Source organism: Pelodiscus sinensis, chromosome 1 (assembly GCF_052426305.1).
Source record: "Pelodiscus sinensis isolate ZL-2025 chromosome 1, ASM5242630v1, whole genome shotgun sequence".
Taxonomy (NCBI): Eukaryota; Metazoa; Chordata; order Testudines; family Trionychidae; genus Pelodiscus; species Pelodiscus sinensis.
In genome coordinates, this window is record NC_143052.1 from 293,841,653 (window position 1) to 293,860,896 (window position 19,244).

At 39.2% G+C, this 19,244-nt stretch overlaps 1 protein-coding gene and 1 long non-coding RNA gene across 4 annotated transcripts in view; one reads left to right on the forward strand and one right to left on the reverse strand.

Moving 5' to 3' along the window:
- The window catches only part of RB1 (RB transcriptional corepressor 1), a 150,521-nt gene extending 138,520 nt beyond the window's left edge, over positions 1 to 12,001 (forward strand). For all 3 annotated transcript variants that reach the window (XM_006122970.5, XM_006122971.5, XM_075919037.2), the window contains 6 exons: positions 1,439 to 1,552; positions 1,659 to 1,825; positions 2,870 to 2,900; positions 3,240 to 3,382; positions 3,994 to 4,043; positions 11,170 to 12,001. In XM_006122970.5, the coding sequence (XP_006123032.3) occupies positions 1,439 to 1,552; positions 1,659 to 1,825; positions 2,870 to 2,900; positions 3,240 to 3,382; positions 3,994 to 4,043; positions 11,170 to 11,243 (579 nt within the window). In that variant the 3' untranslated portion in view covers positions 11,244 to 12,001. The remainder of the gene's footprint in view (positions 1 to 1,438; positions 1,553 to 1,658; positions 1,826 to 2,869; positions 2,901 to 3,239; positions 3,383 to 3,993; positions 4,044 to 11,169) is intronic.
- Positions 1 to 19,244, reverse strand: part of LOC102445424 (uncharacterized) — a 187,820-nt gene that overhangs the window by 75,534 nt on the left and 93,042 nt on the right. The window lies entirely within an intron of this gene.

A 19,244-nucleotide genomic window follows, 5' to 3' on the forward strand; every position in this document is an offset into this window, starting at 1 on the left:
CAGAGTGTGGTTCTTTTTGTTGAATTAATGCTAAGATTTCCTCATTTTTGTCAAACTGTTCTTGGTGCCAATGTGTGGAATATTCTATAGTTTCAGCACATACACAGTAAATGGTAAATTTAAGTTGATCCCAGTGCTCTTGTGTTTCAATGATGTTATCAGACAAGCCAGAGAGTTTGAGACAGAAGTTGCCGGAACATCTTACAGCTGGCTTGGTCTTGAAGTTCTTTACAGTTGTACCACTTTCGTTTAGTCTTTAGGTGTTTGCACCATGTGGAATGAGCCGTGGGTACATGATTGATTTTACTAATCAATGGTCTGTCCAACAGTGAGCTATACCTCTTGTGGCTTGTGTTATATAGACATCAGTGTAATCTTGGGATCCAACTATAACACAGTTAAGGAGATGATAGTGTTTGGACCGAGGATGTTTCCAGGTGGTCTCAAATGTTTACTGTGCCTAACGATGGTATTTTTGACGAGCATGTTATGCTACATACATTTTCTGAGGAGGAGAATAGCATTGGGGTTTAGATTTCCCATCCCTTCTGGTTTTGTATTTATAATACGCATGCACATGAGAGTCTACATAAGGATGCATGAGCTAACTTAATTCAAGCTTATCCTACCTTTTTAAATTAAGACTCGACAGTCTTTTAATTTTAGTTCATAATGATAAGTACCTGTAATGACACAAACAGCTGAAGTGGTTTGTCCAGGTTAATAGTCTGCAGTGACACTGATTAGAACTCAGAGCCTTCTCTTGTACACTAGCCACTAATTATATTGTGACTCAAAAGCAAACATTTGCCTAAATTAACTGATATTATCTGCTATCATTTGACAGCACTAATGCAAGTATGGTAATTGGGGAGTTTTTGTTACTAAAGAGTGAACTATTTTTGCATTATTTTTATTTGTTTATTGACCATATTTGGTCATCTTACTTCTGTGGTTGCAGTGGCACAGGCAGTGGCACGCATCTACAAAAGGCTAGCCATCCTGAGTACAAATGCATTGGTATGTACTAAGGGCAGCTATCCTGCACTGCCTTTACTCACCCCTGCCTGTGTTACTATGGCTACACTACTGCTGTTAGCATGCTAACTTGAGGAGCACTAGTGTGAGTGTGTGTTTGCACCCGGGCTCCAAGTAAAGACAAAAACTAAATTTTTGCATTCATGTAAGTAAATTGGTAGAAATACCAATTCTCAAGTAAATTATGATTGTGAATACAGTTCTCCTGACATAAACATACTAAAATTGGTATAATTATGGGGTGGCACCAATATAATTAAGTCAGTTTTTCTATTGATTGACACACAACACACAAACATCCTTAAATATTAGCCAAAGCTGATTTAAATAAATGGCATGCTGTGGGAATTGAACTGAAATTTAAGATTATTTTTAATATATAATTTTAAACCCTTTTTAGACTTTCAAACGAGTGTTGATCAGGGAAGGACAGTATGACTCCATTATAGTCTTCTACAACTTAGTGTTTATGCAGAAATTGAAAACTAACATTTTGCAATATGCCTCCAATAGGGTAAGTTGTTGATTTCCTGTACACTTGTGCTGAAAGTTAATCTTTTAACTGACTTTGAAATATTATAATGTAATTATTAAATATGCTGCTTACTTTTTTGTCATAGCCTCCCACCTTGTCACCCATCCCCCACATTCCTCGAAGTCCTTATAAGTTTTCTAATTCTCCTCTACGTGTTCCTGCTGGAAATAACATCTATATCTCACCCTTGAAGAGTCCATACAAATTCTCTGAAGGACTGATGTCACCCACAAAGATGACTCCCAGATCAAGGTTGGTAATAATTCTCTGAGTACTTCTCTCAAGTTAGAGTAAGAAATAAGTATTTAGTTGAAGCAAATTAGGAAATTATACACTGTGATTTTGCTAGACCTCAATGGCTATAGCTCTCTTTTGGTTTAAAGTTTGAGCCCTGTTTTAAAACTCGTACATAGAATGAGGCCTTATGTACTTTAGGTGGTAACCAATCCATTAGAAAATGGATTTGATATGAAATAGAAAATTCTCTTCTTAGAGGTGCCTCACTTGATTTGTATTATATTATCACTGTCTATAGTATAATATTCATGTCAAATGTGAATTACTTGAGTGCAACCAGCATGACTCACAGGACTAGTACTGGGTCATCAGTGTAGCTTTGTACTACCAGATTATGATATAGCCACAGATGGTAGCAATTGATCATCATTTGTTGCCAGTCTCTGTCTGTGTTTGGCCTATGCAAAATAAGTGTATTGTCTAATCTAGTTCCTAGTGAACACCATAACAACAGACCCCCTTGTGAGCACGGTCAGCACAGAGGTCAAGGATTGAATGAGCATGGACACTGAAAAAGTTACAAATATCATTGTATATTTTAGGTTGAACTCCTGCTATTATTTTGGTTAGCAAACATCTAAAGGTAATGATCCAAGGAAGGAAATGTCTGGGCTACCCACCTATTGAGAATGGGGTGTTTCTTAAAAAAAGCCTGGTATGGACTAAGTGGGTGTCTAATACTCTCCATTCCACAATTTCTCTTCCATGTACAGTTCAAGGTGATTCTAATTTGGTGTTTCAGCACTTTCTGGTTCTTTCAAGAATTGTAAAATTTAAGCAGAAATTGTTAAGTATGTGGTGATTGTTTTGCCCTTATTGAATGGTAGCATATTTGTAAGAGATAAGGGAGAGATATCTTTAGTTTAATATGCCAATGTCTTAGAAGGCATATGATCTCTTAAGTAGTCTTCATGCCAAATTTTGCAAGTTTGTGAGTGTTTCTGTCTTTTCACTGATAAATAAGGCTTAATCTGTCTTAAACTTCTTGTGTCTTGACAGAATCCTTGTATCAATTGGTGAATCATTTGGGGTGAGTATAAATTTTTGAATGTCAAGTCTTGTGTATGTAAAAAAAAGTTGGAAGGAATGTAGTTTTCTATAACTTTTAGAACTGGTCAGTGTCTCTGGTTTAGCTGAGTGTGTTCTGGAATCTGTAAACAAGAGATTGCTGGGGCACTTACTAGCATCTCTGAAATAGCCTAAATTCATTAAAAATCTTCAATATTTTATTAGGGTAGTTTGAGAGAGTTTTAAAGAGCTCTTAAAAGACGGTAGAAATGTAGAAGTCTGAAAAATGATTTTTGTGTAGTAGTCTGGAAAATGCACATGGTTTAGCTAGGGTTTTTTTATTGTCTTCTTGTAATCCTAGACTTCTGAGAAGTTTCAGAAAATAAACCAAATGGTGGGTAGCAGTGACCGTCCGCTGAAACGCAGTGCTGAAGTAAGCACCACCCCTAAGCCACTGAAGAGACTTCGTTTTGATATAGAAGGACAGGATGAGGCAGATGGAAGGTAGGATATAGTTCTTAACTTCTCATGAAACTACATGTGCTTTTATTTCTGGAGGGCTGGCTATAACATCAGGTTTAACAAAATAACAATGGAAACAAGCCACCACCATGTAGAAGTAATGTATGTATGCAGTGTTGTAGCTGGCTTGTCAAAATTCAGTATCTTCTATAGTTTTGTTTACAAGAAAAGCTTGTCTCTCTCTCTAATAGAAGTTTATTCAATGAAAGATATTACCTCTCTTACCTAATATATTGAATAATATAAACTATTTAGTGATAGTTTCTTGAGGTTGAAACTCTAGGTCAGAAGCAAGAGTCTTTCCTGCTGACAGCAAGCACAGTATTGAATGCTGGACTGAAACTGGATATTAAACTACTGTGTCGAGGGGTTTTAATCAAACTTAGCAAAATTGAAGACAAAATTTGCGTATCAGAAAGATAAAAGTTCTTGAATCAATTTTAGTATACAGAAAAAATGCTAGAGCTATGTTTGCATTTCACAAGAAACTAGGGAGTGACAGTACTCACATGAACTAATCATGGTTAGTTACTTTGCTTTATTTAGACAAAAATGCTTGCTAGTTGTTTCAATGAAATGTTTTCTATCTGCAGCAAACACCTACCTGGAGAGTCCAAATTCCAGCAAAAGCTTGCAGAAATGAGTAAGTATTATCTACTGTTGTAAATGAGTAGAAATGAGAAAGTCATGGATATAAAAGATTGTTTCACTTCCTGCCAGCCTCTCCAAATAAAAACCTTGCTAAACATATACAGTAACATACATTTCAGTAAAAACTCTTTAAGAATTATTAGGTACATTTATTATTCCATCTGATCTTGAAAATATAGTTTAAAATGGAAATACAGGCTAGCCATCAAGTGTCCCAACTGACCTAGAAAAACAAGTAGTCCTGTGGCACCTTAGCAACTAACAAAAATATAGATAATTATGAGCTTTCATAAGTAAAACCCATCTCATCAGATGAGTTGGAGAGGAAAAGGTCTGACCTAGATATCATGTAAGATAGATGTTTCCTGCTGATAGTGTCCGAACATGAGAAATTTTTCTTAAACATTGCAATTCGTAGATTGACGCTTTCTGAATAAATACTGGCCATAAGATAGTTACAATTAATATGCAAAATATTTGTTGTAATAAAGTTATCATTTGTTCTTGGATAGAAAGGGGATCTTAAGACATGTATAATATGTGCTCAGTTAGTAGTTGAGATCTACCATATGTATTTGTGTGGCACATTTTTGAAGGGAGAAGGGGAATCGTATGATATACTGCTGTGGACATACAACAGAACTCTCATGGTGGATATCGGGGATTTTGTGTGAGGCTTGAGGGCAAGACATACACTGTGATTTACAGCAGCATAGTACTTTCTTTTCAGATCTTCACATGTTGTTCGTAGCAACTTGCATGAGTCTGATCTATAAAAGAGTATTGAACTAAAAGCTTTAATACTGAATGTCAAAATGAATGTTTAGCCTCTCCTAAATTATTCAACTCTAAGCATGGTTTACTAATTGTAAAAGTTGCACTTACCCTTAAAAGAGTTGCATTTAAATTGATTTAATAACCGATCTTATCTTTCTAAATTAGTTACAGAAATAAATTGCTCAGTATAGTAAATGTTAAACAGTAGTGTTTGTCATGCTTAAGCAGTTTTCGTAGTCTGGTAAATAAGTTTTGCTGTGCCCATTTCTTTTGGAGCTGTTGTGTTTTGCAGATAAATGCTATCATATACAAAAATAAAAGTAAAATACATGTACAAAATACAATTAATCAGAGATGCTCTGGTGAACAAGTGTTTCCAGCTGCCTGATGGTCCAGTAGCAAGGTTGTTTCAGGCCTGATCTTCTCTACCAGGAGAAATTGATCCAAGTTACACAACTTTAGCTACATATATAATGTAGCTGAAGTCCGTGCTCATAGACCTATTTAATGTGTTGTCTTCCTTTGACACACCGCAGTGAAGACATTCTCCTGTTAACTCCCCTTGCACTTCTTGTTTAGGTAGAATATCGGAGTAGACACTAGAGTGATCAGCAGTCAATTTATTGCAAGCATACTAGACTCGATAAATCGACCCCTGCTGATCAGTCTCTATCCATTGATCTGGCTGATAGTGTAGACATGCCCTCAGAGGCAGTTGCAGTTAACATCGTAGACTGTCAAAGGTTTTAGTATGGGTGCAGATTTGGGGGCAGATCCTTGAGTATCTTTCCTCCCTACTTTCACTTCCTTTGTAGGCCCTGCACTACACCAGTAAAAATCCTAAGACCATCCAAGACAGTTTTTGTGTAAGGAAAACTGCTGCTCTTATGTTCTACTCCCCTGAAAATTACTATGGGTTACATAGGATATGTCTGTTGATCCCTACATGTGGTCAGGCTCTCCTTTCATTTGAGAGCCCATCCCTACCTATCTTCCTTCATGTGTCTGGATCCATTGTAGAGAGTGGAGCTCAAAGAATCTCTCCATCTACTAAATTCTGTCTTGGAATTTTACCAGCAATATCAATATATGGATTCGTCTTCTGTCCCTGCTTGCTTCCCAGTGCAGACTTTCATGTCTTTCAGCTGGATTATTGGAGCAACTGTTTGCAGAAAGTGTGGAAGGCAACCTGCAGTTTGGGGCCCTCTTCTGCCACAGCATCATGATGCCTCTTTTGCTCACAGATTTCCCAATTGAACTGAGAACTGTATGAGCTAAATGAAGAGCAGAAGTTTAGGAAGTGTCTAGGCTCCTTGACAGGCCAGCTGCAGCAGGATACTCACCAAAACACAACACCTCTCTCTCCCTCCTTCCCCCCCCCCACCAGTAATGCTATTACATCAGAGGGAAGCAGCCACTGTAGTTGTACCCCACTAATTATAGGAATATCTTCTGAGGACAAGTCAGGTGAGGAGGCTCTCTTGGCTAAGAGAAACTCAGTCTTCCCTTCACAAACTGATTTTTGGCCATATTCAGTCTCTCATTGATCCACTTCTCTCAGGCATTGCTGCTGAGATTCTCTGTTGGATATTTGAAGACTAGCTAGAATCATACCTCCATACCTTTTTGAAAACAATAAAAAAAAAAGAAGCTTTGGTCAGTCTAAAAAGAAGGGAACCCAAAAGATTACACAGGATCTGTTTACTGCAGTGTTACACAATAGTGCATAAGCAGTTTTTGTAGTCTGGTAAATAAATTAACACTGGATTATATACATCTTCTGACCAAAGCACCTTGCAACTAAGAAAATACAAAATGGCAATAAAGCCCAAGTGGGGATCCTGGAATTCCATCTCTCAAAGGGTCACAATAAGAAATATAATACTATGATTCAAAGAAACCTACTAGCATTAAATTTGGAAACAACCCCATTAAAATACCAAGCCAAAATCATCTGATTATATAAATGTTTTCTATCCACTAACAAAAGAAATTCTAAATTCAAATCAACCTAGCCATAAGAGATTTAATCAACTTACTATTGAGCCAGCTTTCCAAGGGCAGATGTCAAAACAGGCAATGAAACTTTACAACTAATAGCCAACCTACCAACAGGTAGTACCAGTACCTGAAAAATCAGGCTGCAATGGCAGCTGAGACCAAGAAATTGGTTGTTCCAATAGAGGATGGACATGTATATTTTTTTCATATAGGAAAAATTATCAGATCAATAGATCCTTAAAAATTATTGAAATGTTAGCTGGAGGAATTCCTACATTTGCTTCATATAATTCAGGACAACAAATAACCCTGAGAAACTGACATTAATGAAGGCAGCATCAGACTGTCATCCTGGTAAGCCCAGCCAAGCCATTACTCTCTAAAGAGAGATTGTCTGGAACAAACTCTATCCTTATTCTGGGCCTAAACAGATGGGGCTACTATAAGGTGGGTGCATAACTGGCTGGATAACCATTCTCAGGGAGTAGTTATTAATGGTTCACAATCATGCTGGAAGGTCATAACAAGTGGGGTTCCGCAGGGGTCTGTTTTGGGACTGGTTCTGTTTAACATTTTCAATGATTTAGATATCGGCATAGAGAGTACGCTTATTAAGTTTACTGATGATACGAAACTGAGAGTGGTTGCAACTGCTTTCGAGGATAGGGTCATAATTCGAAATGATCTGGACAAACTGGAGAAATGGTCTGAGGTATTAGGATGAAGTTTTATAAGGACAAATGCAAAGTGCTCCACTTAGGAAGGAACAATCAGTTTTACACATACAGAATGGGAAACACTGGTCTAGGAAGGATCTAGGGGTCATAGTGAACCACAAGCTAAATATGAGTCAACAGTGTGATGCTGTTGCAAAAAAAGCAAACATGATTCTGGGATGTATTAACAGGAGTGTTGTGAGCAAAACACTAGAAGTAATTCTTCTACTCTACTCTGCGCTGATTAGGCCTCCATTGGAGTACTGTGTCCAGTTCTGGTTACCACATTTCAAGAAAGATGTGGGGAAATTGGAGAAAGTCCAGAATAATTAAAGGTCTAGCGAACATGAGCTATGTGGGAAAACTGAAAGAATTGGGTTTGTTTAGTTTGGAAAGGAGAAGACTGAGTGGGGACATAATAGCGGTTTTCAAGTATCTAGAAGGGTGTCACAAGGAGGAGGGAGACAAATTGTTCTCCTTGGCCCCTGATGATAGGACAAGATGCAGTGGGCTTAAACTGTAGCAATGGAGGTTTAGGTTGGACATTTAAAAAAAAAAACTTCCTAACTGTCAGATGGTTAAACACTGGAATAAATTGCCTAGGGAGGTTGTGGAATCTCCCATCTCTGGAGATATTTAAGAGCAGGTTAGACATCTATCAGAGAGAGTCTACACAGTGCTTGGTCCTGCCATGAGGGTAGGGGACTGGACTCGATGACTTCTCAAGATCCCTTCAAGTTCTATTGTTCTGTGATTCTATGATCTAAAGAAATGAGAAATATTTTGAATCTCAAGGCACTGACCAAATGCACAACATATGGAAACCTAAAGAGGACTGTGTGGTGGCACGTCGGGTGCCCCCCAATCCTGTACCCCGTCTGTAGCAAGATGAGACTCCGCCAGCCAGTAGAATACAGAGGGTTTATTGCTTCTGTGAGGTACAGCACAGTCCACGTTCTATGTGGGCATCTAAGTGAGGGCCTAGGCAGCCTCAGATCCCTTGGGGTAGGGATCCACAGGCCCCCGAATCCATAGGAGTCAGCTTAGTCTCTTTTCTTAATGTTTCCCAGCCAAGAACTGCCCAGCTCCCAGGCCCTCCCTCCCAGCCAGATGGCCATCTCCACCTCCCTTCCTTTGTCTCTCCCCCTGGGAAGAACCTTGTTATCTGCTCAGGCTGGGACTAGATGTCTGAGCCAATACACATGTGGGTGAGTCAATGGGAATCACACAGAGCAGACAGCACCCCCATTACGTGTCGGACTGATTTTGGCATCATCCCCTGTCTATAAAGAGAGATTCTCACCATTAAATCATAGGAAGATACATTTCGATTAGGAGACAGTGAAGAGTCTTTAGTTTGACTCAGAATCTGTGGAGCACAGAGATTCCAGGAAATGATGTCTGTACCATGAGCTTTCAAACTAATAACATCCTATATAACCTTTCTCCTTTGCAGAAAACCAGCATAGCGCTCTAGTGCTGAATTTTTCATCCTTTACTCAATCAAATGGGACTTGCTTATACAAATAGTCTCTTTGGGTTAGTAAATAGTATTCAGTGTCAGGAAAGGTTACAAAACCTCTCCTCAGAGAGAACCTCCAGAAAATGGCAGCAGTGGATATCTGTCATTGGACTGGTCATCTCAATTCCTTACTGTACCTTCCGTCCAATTCCACTGCTGTCCAGAATGGCATAGAAGACCAATGAGAGAGTGATGTTGATTGCTCATTCATCAGTTCTCAGAGCTGACATATCTGACATCCCAGACCCTATTGCACTTGCCATCAAGGGGGAAAAATTGACTCTCTCAACATTCCCTCAGACGTTGAATACGGAGTCTATGATGCTTCTGAAGACGAGCTAAAGAAAACAGGGTGCAGGAAGACTTGAAAACTTACATTTTTATTTGGAACTTTTTTCAGTTTGTGGTATGGGGGGGTGCAGGGTACAGATGTAAACAGTTCACATTCTATTAGCTCTTTTACCTCATAGTCACCAGAACTGGTGCGCAGTACTTTAAAAACTAATAAAATCTGCACTTTGTTGTTCCCTGGTGACCTCTTTGGCAGATGATATTTGCATACCTGTTGAAAGCATTAGACCTAAAATGAGATGATATTTGCATATCTGTTGAAAGCATTAGACCTAAAATGAGATGTCTGACAAGGGATTTGAGTGGGATTTTCAAAAGTGCTTAGAGTTGGCCTCATTCTGCTCCTACTGAAGTGAATGGTATAGTTCCTCAAGTTCAGTAAGATCAGTTAGGCCAATGTGGTACACTTTTGAAGATTCCACCATTATTTTAGTACTGCAGGCACCTAAATGGTATTACTCTCTTAACCATCAGTGATCTTGGCAGAATTTTGGGGGTGCATAGCACACTCCAACAAACCACTTTACTGCATACTCCACAGAGACAGACTAATACAGAAGAAGAATTCATCCTAAAAATTAGGGTTGTTTTAATACTGACTTCAAGTATGCAAACAAAATTCAGCAACCTACATTGGATCTCAGGAGAAGAGTCATGATACTCTTGAAAAGGACAGAACAGTTGATAAAATGCTTGCTTTCATATTGTTTTAATCCCAGACCCAGCAGCATGAAAGCCTACAAAGGCACCATTTCCAAATGACTCTAACTAGTAAGAATGCACACAAAGGGCTCACTTATCAGAAAATAAAGCAGGACACTCAAGATCAGCAGCCTTTATGGGCAGAAAAGTCATGTGGTTAAATGCTGCATTTGATGGGAGGTCTCAGATGCAGCTTTTGATAGTGCTACTTTTTAGGCTCCATTTTAATGTGCTTTATCTTTTCATGGTCTTCTATCCCTGCTTGTTTCATATATTCATGCAGTGAAATCTGTGCTAACGTCCACCTTTTAAAGCAGCCACACCGAAGTGTATTCCTAAACATTTTCCAACAGAGTCATCTGTACTAAATTACTAGAAATTATCACTTGATCCTGTAGCACCTAAGAGACCAGGTGTACTGCTTTGGATTTTCAGTATGTGGAAGGTTTCCCAGGGCTCTCTGTCGGGCCTCTCTGCCTGCAGTTACTTAAAATACGCTCTACGCTTAGTAGTTCTTACACTGAGAAGCCGGGGCATCTCGTATTCTCTTACCCCTGTTTAATTTTACTAGGTTTCCCAGGGTTTTTCTCTCTGCCAGGAGAGTTTTCATAGTCCCATGGCTCACCTTTGCCTCCTGGACATTGGGGTGTCTGTACATCAAGACTCTGTGTCTCACAATCACACAGTTTATGAAGCAACTATTCTTTTTCTTCACTCTCTTGCTTGAGTTATCAGCTGTCTCTGAGTAATAAAAGACTTGAATTGCATATAAGGCTCACTGGACGTGCTTTATGTCAGGAAAGAGAGAGATAAGAGTTTGATTATAACAATAGTGGGAGATAAACCAATATTCAGTACACAGTTCTTTAAGGCTGTAAAACTAGTAAGTCAGAATTACTGAAGTATTTCAGAATTAAATATTTTAGCACTTGTGGTTCAAATTAGGGTTTAATTTGTTTGTATCACTAATAAAGACACCCTTTAAAGTTATTTTGCACAAGTTGATTTACTGTAAAAGGTGGTTAAAAGTTACTGTCACTTTTCTCTAGCATCTACTCGAACAAGAATGCAAAAGCAAAAACTAAATGATGGAACTGATTCATTGGCTACTGAAGAAAAATGAACATCTTCTCAGGACCATGCGATGTACCAGCACACATCTCTGCATTTGCCTTTGTTTTTCAGCCACCATGTTAGTTACGTTTTTTTATTATCAATTGTTAGTTTAAAGTATTTGGCTTTTTTTGTTTCAGTGTTTTCATTGATATTATGCCTTATGATGTAGCATGTACACAGTGTAAGCCACCGAGTTTATTAATTTATATATTTTTGTGAATTTGGAAAAGTTTTTCAGTTTCCTACAGCAACATTGTTCATTTGAGTCCAATTCATTCTACTTATTTTAAACTATTAAAAATAAAGTTAGATAGAATGATTTGAAATGCACTAATTCTTTTGTTCATTAGATTTCATTTTAATGTTGGAATTTTATGCACTATTTGCGTATTTTGTGAATTGGGGGCCAGATACTGCAACGACTTATGCCTCAGTAGAATTACCATGCTAAGGCCCATTAACTATGCATGCAGTCATAACTGTTGCGGGATTAGGCCCTAACATTTTAAGTACAACCTGCAAGCAAACAAAGTGTAAAGTAAACTCTCATAGCCATACTACTGAAACAAATAGCAGATACCTCAGATTTTAAACATCTTCTAGTACTTTTTTCCCCTCACAGTTTGAGTGGACAGTTACACTGCTGATCATCGGTTAGTCAATTTGAACATCATTAAGTATGAATTACTCAGAATGATGAGTGTGTTTCAGGAACCAATTTTTTGCGTTTTTTTTTTTTTTTTTTTTTTTGGCCAAAGTACAAAATACTCAAAGTGTACTGTCTGATATTTCTGGATCCTGAAAAATGTACATGAAATAAATTAAATTACCACCAAGGTGGAATTTCTTGCTGTGACCTCTACAAATATTGATTTTTTTTAAGTCAATGATTTTGCTTACTCCGTTTTTCCAAAAAACAGGAATAGAACCTTAGTTAAACCCCATGTTCCTCAAGTTGGCTTCTTAAGAATAAATAGCCTTGTCTTCAAAGTGGCCACCAGCTCCAGTTCCCAGTGACCTCAGTGGATTTGCAGGTGTACACACATTCGTATTTAGATCGAATCTGACATTTGAAGCATTCAGGTTTGAAAAGTTTGATCAAAGTCCTCCCTGTCTCCATAAAAGGGCACATCCTTTAAGACTACTTGAATTATTGCTAAACAAATAGGGTGCGTCTAGACTGGCAAGATTTTGCACAAAAGCAGCCGCTTTTGAGCAAAATCTTGCCGCCTGTCTACACTGTCCGCGAGTATTTGCGCATGAACACTGACTTCATACTGTACAAAATCAGTGGTTCTTGTGCAAATACTTTGACGCTCCCACTCAGGGATAAGCCCTCTTGCGCAAGTATTCTTGCGCAAGAGGGCCAGTGTAGACAGGCAAGTTAATTTCTTGCGCAAGAAAGCCCGATGGCTAAAACGGCCATCAGAGCTTTCTTGCACAAGAGAGTGTCTACACTGGCACAGATGCTTTTGCGCAAAAGATGTCTTTTGCGCGAAAGCATCCATGCCAGTGTAGACTCTCTCTTGCGCAAATACTTTTAACGGAAAAACATTTCCGTTAAAAGTATTTGCGCAAAATCATGCCAGTCTAGACACAGCCATACATTTTTAAATTAACTACTCAGTTGTGGGTGTTTTGCTTAGTACAAAGGAAAGGTATTTCTAACCATCTAACAGATGCAGCTTTTTAAGTGACTGTTGCCTTTAGAATTATCCATTCTTTTTAATGAAGATTTATTTTGTGCAACTGCTTAAATTCAAGCAGATATAGTAGAAAAAAGCACCTTGGTTTTATGACACAGAAACATGTTTTTTAAAAATCTTGTGTGGGTAACTTATTTAGAAATCCTTGCTGAAAATAAAAAATAGTTCTGCTAGCATCATCTTTTTTTTTAAAGATCAGTTTTTGTTAGTAAAAACATCTAATCCTAGAACAAGTTTTAAAATCTGTACAACAGTAAATTGATGTGGAAATATTTTGATGAAATTTGAAATAAATCAACTACCATAAGTTTTAAGTTTCAATATAGTTTCAGTTTCCTGAAGTATGCACAGAAGTGTTATAATTTTAGATTTCTTTGCTTTTTTTCCCCAGAGTTTGCCGTGAACTATATTGCAATGAATGTGATACATGGACTTTAAGCTCCATAGTTGCATAGTGTCCAGATATTAACTTTGCTGGCTAGAGAACTGAAAGGGGTAGTACACAGCAGAGTTCAGTACTTAGGCTATTCTTTCTGTACTGTGACAGTGTCCTTTTTTTGTTCAGGCAGAGTGAGGACTACATTTAAAAGTGTATGGTAGCATATTGTACAACTGATGGATTGAATTACTTTCAAGATAAATAAAACAGCTTTAATAATATTTATTGGTGGTTTTTGTAACTTTGTTTAAAGTACCAAGGTATAAAGTACCATGTGGAAATAACTTCCTTCTGTTTAATGCTAAAGCTGCAAATCCTGCAACTGGTGAGAGCGGAGCCCCTCAACTTCAGTGAAACTCTGTCCAGGTACAGAGATCTAGATTTAAATGCCCAGTTGGGCCCTTAGCTGTCTACAAAACTTCCATTATTTTGCTCAGTTTGAAATTATTTCATGTTTTACTAATTATATTTTCTACCAGCATTATCATTATTCGTATTACAATAGCACACAAGGTCCCAATGAAGAGCAGGATCCTGTGATGCTAGACTCTGTATAAACATACACAGTTGCTGCTCTAAGGAACTTAATCTAAATTTAGACCTTTTTTCCCAGACGTTTTAATCATGTCTCTGGATCTCTTCCTTATATCCTCTGTTCCCTGATATTATCTGCTTTAAAGGTTAGAGTAACTTTTCTGATTAGCTATTGCAGAAATAGAAAATAACAGATTGTATTCAGTTATTTATGCTCCTTCTCAACAATGCAACTTTAGCTTTCATGTAGAACTATGCATGAAACATTTTGTATTTCCAAAACAGTGGCACTCTAGACAAGTCTAAGTAAACAGCATGTGCACCCACTTGAGTATGTGAGAGTTACTGCAGTTAAATGCAGGCCAAGGAAGCAAAAAGTTATAAAATAACATGGTAGGACATCTGTAGAAGGCTGTGTTGCTGTAGGAAAAAACAGCACATGATACAGTTTGAATATTTAAAAATGTAACAAGTTCATTTACACTTAATCCTGAAACAAACTAACCAACCTTCTTTACCAAGTAGAAGTAGCATGTCAAAAACACACAGGGCATTTCACCTAGTGGTAATCACTCTTTCATTACTGCATTAACTTCTCTGAAAGGTTTGAAATCTGTTTCCTTGTCAAATTCCCCCTCATCCCTTTTTGGCAAAAATTGGTTTTATTGCTGTTTACGAGTCATAACAGTCATTTCCTTAAAGGCTTGTCCATGCAACATCTTCCCGTCACTCCTTCCCCCTGCAAGCTGGGCTATAAATCTACCCCTCCCTAGCCTGCTTCCGGGTGCTGCAGTTCTGTAGCACTCATTGATCCTAACCCACTTTGAAACAGCAGTTCAAAGAGCACTATGGAATTTTAGTGCATAACAGCAGAGACCCAGTGTGCAATAGGCTAGTGTAGAGATAGATTTACATCCCAGCATGTCACACGTAAATGAAGATGACTGTGGTTTTGAAACTGCAGTCTTTATCTGGCATGTGACCTATTTCTCTCCCCTCACCCCCACAACATACTAATAAAGAAGTAATACATAGCTGTTCGTTTAAAAATGGTTGAAGCAACTTTATGTAGGCTTTAAAATATAATAATCAGGTCAAAAACAGATCCTAAATATTAGTTGTCCACTAATTGTCTGCTAGATGAGATTTTAGAGAAATTTTGAAGTTGGATGGATATTTTATTATAGTAGGGTTACAAACAACCCTTCTGAGGGGTATAAGCAAAATTTGTCATGCTAATGGTTAAGTTTTATTTTACAAAGTAATCCAAAGGAGAAACAATGATCTTAAATTTGTTACAAGGATTTGTACACTACAGCAATTTACACAATGAACATGCATTATAATAAAGCTCCATCATTCCAAAGGTAGGTCCTAGAAAAACCACGAGACTGAACTAATAACATCAGTTACCATGACAAACCCCTTTATTGTAGCATTTTTTTCTTTTCTTCCTTTTAACTTCCATTTAATTCAAGAAGCCTTTAGTTACCTATTTTCCCCAGTGGTTAATTGGTGAAGTCTCTTGTTTAGCCATGGAAGGATATCTTAGGCCAGGGGTGGGTAACCTCTGCCCTGGCCCACCAAACAATTTCATCCTGCCCTTGGGGGACGGGGGGGGAGGGGTCCAGTGGCTGTAGACACCTCAGGGAGGCCCCAGGGGCTGCTTTACAGACTTCCCCCAGCCTCCCCTGCAGCGTGGCCAGATTTCCGGTTTCTCTCCTGCATGTGGGAAAGGTGTGCGCAGGAGGGAGAAGCTCCACAGGGTGGAGACCTGCAGTGTTTCGGGAGGCAGCAGCGAACAAGAGGCTGCAGCTGCTTTCCAGCCTCCCACAGCTGCAGAAGCTGCCAGCAAAACTCCTTTTGCTGGTACAGAGGTGTGCCGGACCAGAGGAGAGCAAGGGGGAGGGATCCAGTCCCAGAGCAGGAGGGAAGGGAAGGCCCTGAGCCCCTTCCCTGCATGGGACACTTTTTGGGTGGAAGGGGAGGCCACAGCAGGCAGGCTTCTCTCCCCTTCCCTGACTAGGCTGGCTTCATCAGGGAACAGAATCTGGCAGACTGAAACCATATGCTACCAGCAATGCCTCCTTAACAGTTAAGAAGGCATGAGGGACCTGAGGAGGGGGGAATCCCTTACAGGAGTGGGAAGGCAGGGAAATCCTCCCTGCCCCCTAACTGCTTCTCTGCAAAAAGCAAATTTAGCAATCACAGTAAAATTCTAAACTTTTTTCATCAATTTTTGTATGTGCACATAAGTGTATGGTGTGGGGTGTGTGGGGGTTTTTTTTGTTTGACTTCTCACTTACATGTGGCCCCCAACTGATATCTCTGTGGGTTAGTGGCCTCTGACCCAAAAAAGGTTCCCCATCTTTGTCTTGGGCCATTAGTCAAGTTTTTGAACGAATACCTCGCCAATCTAGGTTTACAGTCCCCCAACATCTACAAATATTTGTTCATTGCTGTCCCAACTAGAAACTCCAGAAATTCTGCCTAACAGTGCTAAAAATGTATCAAATTCCAAGATAAAGAGGAGTGGTTCTGGTGGTAGCATCCTCAGTTTAGCCCCCAGTTATTAAAAAAAATAATAATCTGTAATGGCTATGCTGGATTTAGTGTCCTCACATTGCTGTTCAAGCATATACCTGTATGTGTACACATGCATTTTGGTTTCCAAGCATCAAATCAGTGCACTTCGGAAGATTTGACTTTTAAGTGCAAAGGAAAGCACTTTGTGCTGCTGTTTAATAAAGGTAAAGACATTTTTACCAGGTGTATGTTCATAACAGTATATACAATACTATTAAATTGTCCGGGTCAAGAATTATATGCATAAAATCCCTGATGACTAAACAAACCAGGACATCTACATTTTATCTTCAAAACAGACATTCCCATGGAGACGCTCTCTCAAAGAGTTAGTTCCATGTAGTCACTACTACAAAAATAAAAAGTTGCCTGAAAGAAAACAATCCAAGCATGGGTGTGCAGAGCACGAACTGAAATAATTCTTAGGGAGAAGAGCATCAAGGGAGGTAGACACTGCTCTAAATTGGCTTTCCTGTCAGACTTCTTTACCAGTGCATCCTTGGTTCCTTATTCACGGAATGCAGACTATTTAGTGGAGTGCAGACGGACACTTGTGTTTTCCTGTCACAGTCAATTGTGATCTTTGAAGGTTCTTGAAAATTCAGCTTTATGAGAACGTGATTTGCTGTTCCAGAATTGCTTTGTGATGCCCCACCCTGGCTCATAAGGAGTCAATAGTGCCTTAGGGAGTCTGTGCAGGAGGCAGTCAATTAGAGAGGGGCTGCAAAGAGCAGTCAATCACGGCCAGGCTGTTCCAGAGCTTCAGTTACTCTCTGGAGCTTGAGGAGAGAAGAGGACTTGCTGCCTTGCAGACCAAGGTGCTTGCTGCCCTCTGCCACAACATAGCAGTGCTGCAGGCAATAATCCAAGGAGCTGAAGGCAGCTCCATGTGGGATGCGGGGATCTCTATAAGCTGGAGCCCTGAGGCAAAGGCAAAAAGGATCCTAGGGCTGCAGAGCTCTACAGAGGAGTAGGAGGGCCATCTACAGTAAGTGGTGGCCATCTACAGGAGTCTCTGAACTGGGACCTAGGGGAAGAATTAAAATAAGAATAACTAAACTGGCAGTGCTATTGGCAAAACAGAATGGACCCTAACAGTAGAGAGGGAAAGACATTTAGGTCAAGTCAACATGCTAGACATAGTGCAAATACAGACTAGAAATAGGATTGAGTATGCATATTTAAGTCGGGGTTAATGGAGATATATGTGTTTGTGTTATGAATGTTACATTGTTTTGTATATATAGTTTAAGATTGAAGATTGCTTGTCCGTGATTGCACACAGTTGATCATTGTATGCAGGGTGCAACATTTCATAATGTTCTAATTGTGCGATGCTGCGGTTGAGGTATTTGTAAATCTGTATTAAGGAATTGTGTTAAGGGATTTATTTCCAGAGCTTCATGCTTAGATTACATTACAGGTAGCATCCATGTGGTATTGTAATAAAAGACGCTTTGCTACCTACACAGTACTTTTCTGAACAAACAATTGTATTTGGAGGCTGTATCTGAGTCCTCCCAAGGCTAAGTGGTCTCAAACTATTCTGGGGAGTTTTTCTAACAAGAAACTGCCAGTAAACCCAAATAATTTCTCTATGGCAGGTCCCCTTTCAGCCTGTAAAAACAGTAATTGGTTAATAGACTACCTTGAAGTGAACCTCTGCTAAACCAAGGAAAGGGCAATAGATAAGCTATTCTGGTGATACCATGGGTCCGGTTTTAGGATAATACCATTAAGTCACATTGCTATTTTTAGGTGCAGAGCTGCTGCTATATGGAACCAGAACTAGGAATTATAGCTCCCAGCTGCTGTGTGGATGTGCCTAAGGGCACACAGGAAGTCTATGACAAAGCAAGGCTGGTATGGTGTCCTAACACTGGCCCATCTTTTTTTGAAACCAGTTCACCTTTTCTTTAAGCAGAAATTAGATTAAATAATTCACATGCAAATTAGTTCTCTGAACCACAACAGAAAACAAAACTGATAAACATTTTATAATCTCAACATCCTGTGTCACAGTGCAAAAGTCTTTCCACGCAAGCATTAGCACACTGAAACCACCTCCACCTATTGCTTTTTAATCAGTGTTTAAATGGCATTTAGCTTCTTTCACTTTCATGATTGAATCACTTAATTGATTTATAACTTTCTCTATCCATCCTCTCCCACGCACAATTCATGTCAAATACCAATCTTATAGAATCATAGGACTGGAAGGGACCTCAAGAGGTCATCGAGTCCAGCCCCCCGCCCTCAAGGCAGGACCAAGCTCTGTCTACATCATCCCTGACAGATGTCTATCTAACCTGTTCTTAAATATCTCCAGAGAGGGAGATTCCACCACCTCCCTTGGCAATTTATTCCAATATTTGACCACCCTGACAGTTAGGAATTTTTTCCTAATGTCCAATCTAAACCTCCCCTGCTGCACTTTAAGCCCATTACTCCTTGTCCTGTCCTCAGAAACCAAGAGGAACAAATTTTCTCCTTCCTCCTTGTGACACCCTTTTAGATATTTGAAAACTCCTATCATGTCCCCCCTTAATCTTCTTTTTTCCAAACTAAACAAGCCCAGTTCATGAAGCCTGGCTTCATAGGTCATGTTCTCTAGACCTTTAATCATTCTTGTCGCTCTTCTCTGTACCCTTTCCAATTTCTCCACATCTTTCTTGAAATGTGGCGCCCAGAACTGGACACAGTACTCCAGCTGAGGCCTAACTAGTGCAGAGTAGAGCGGCAG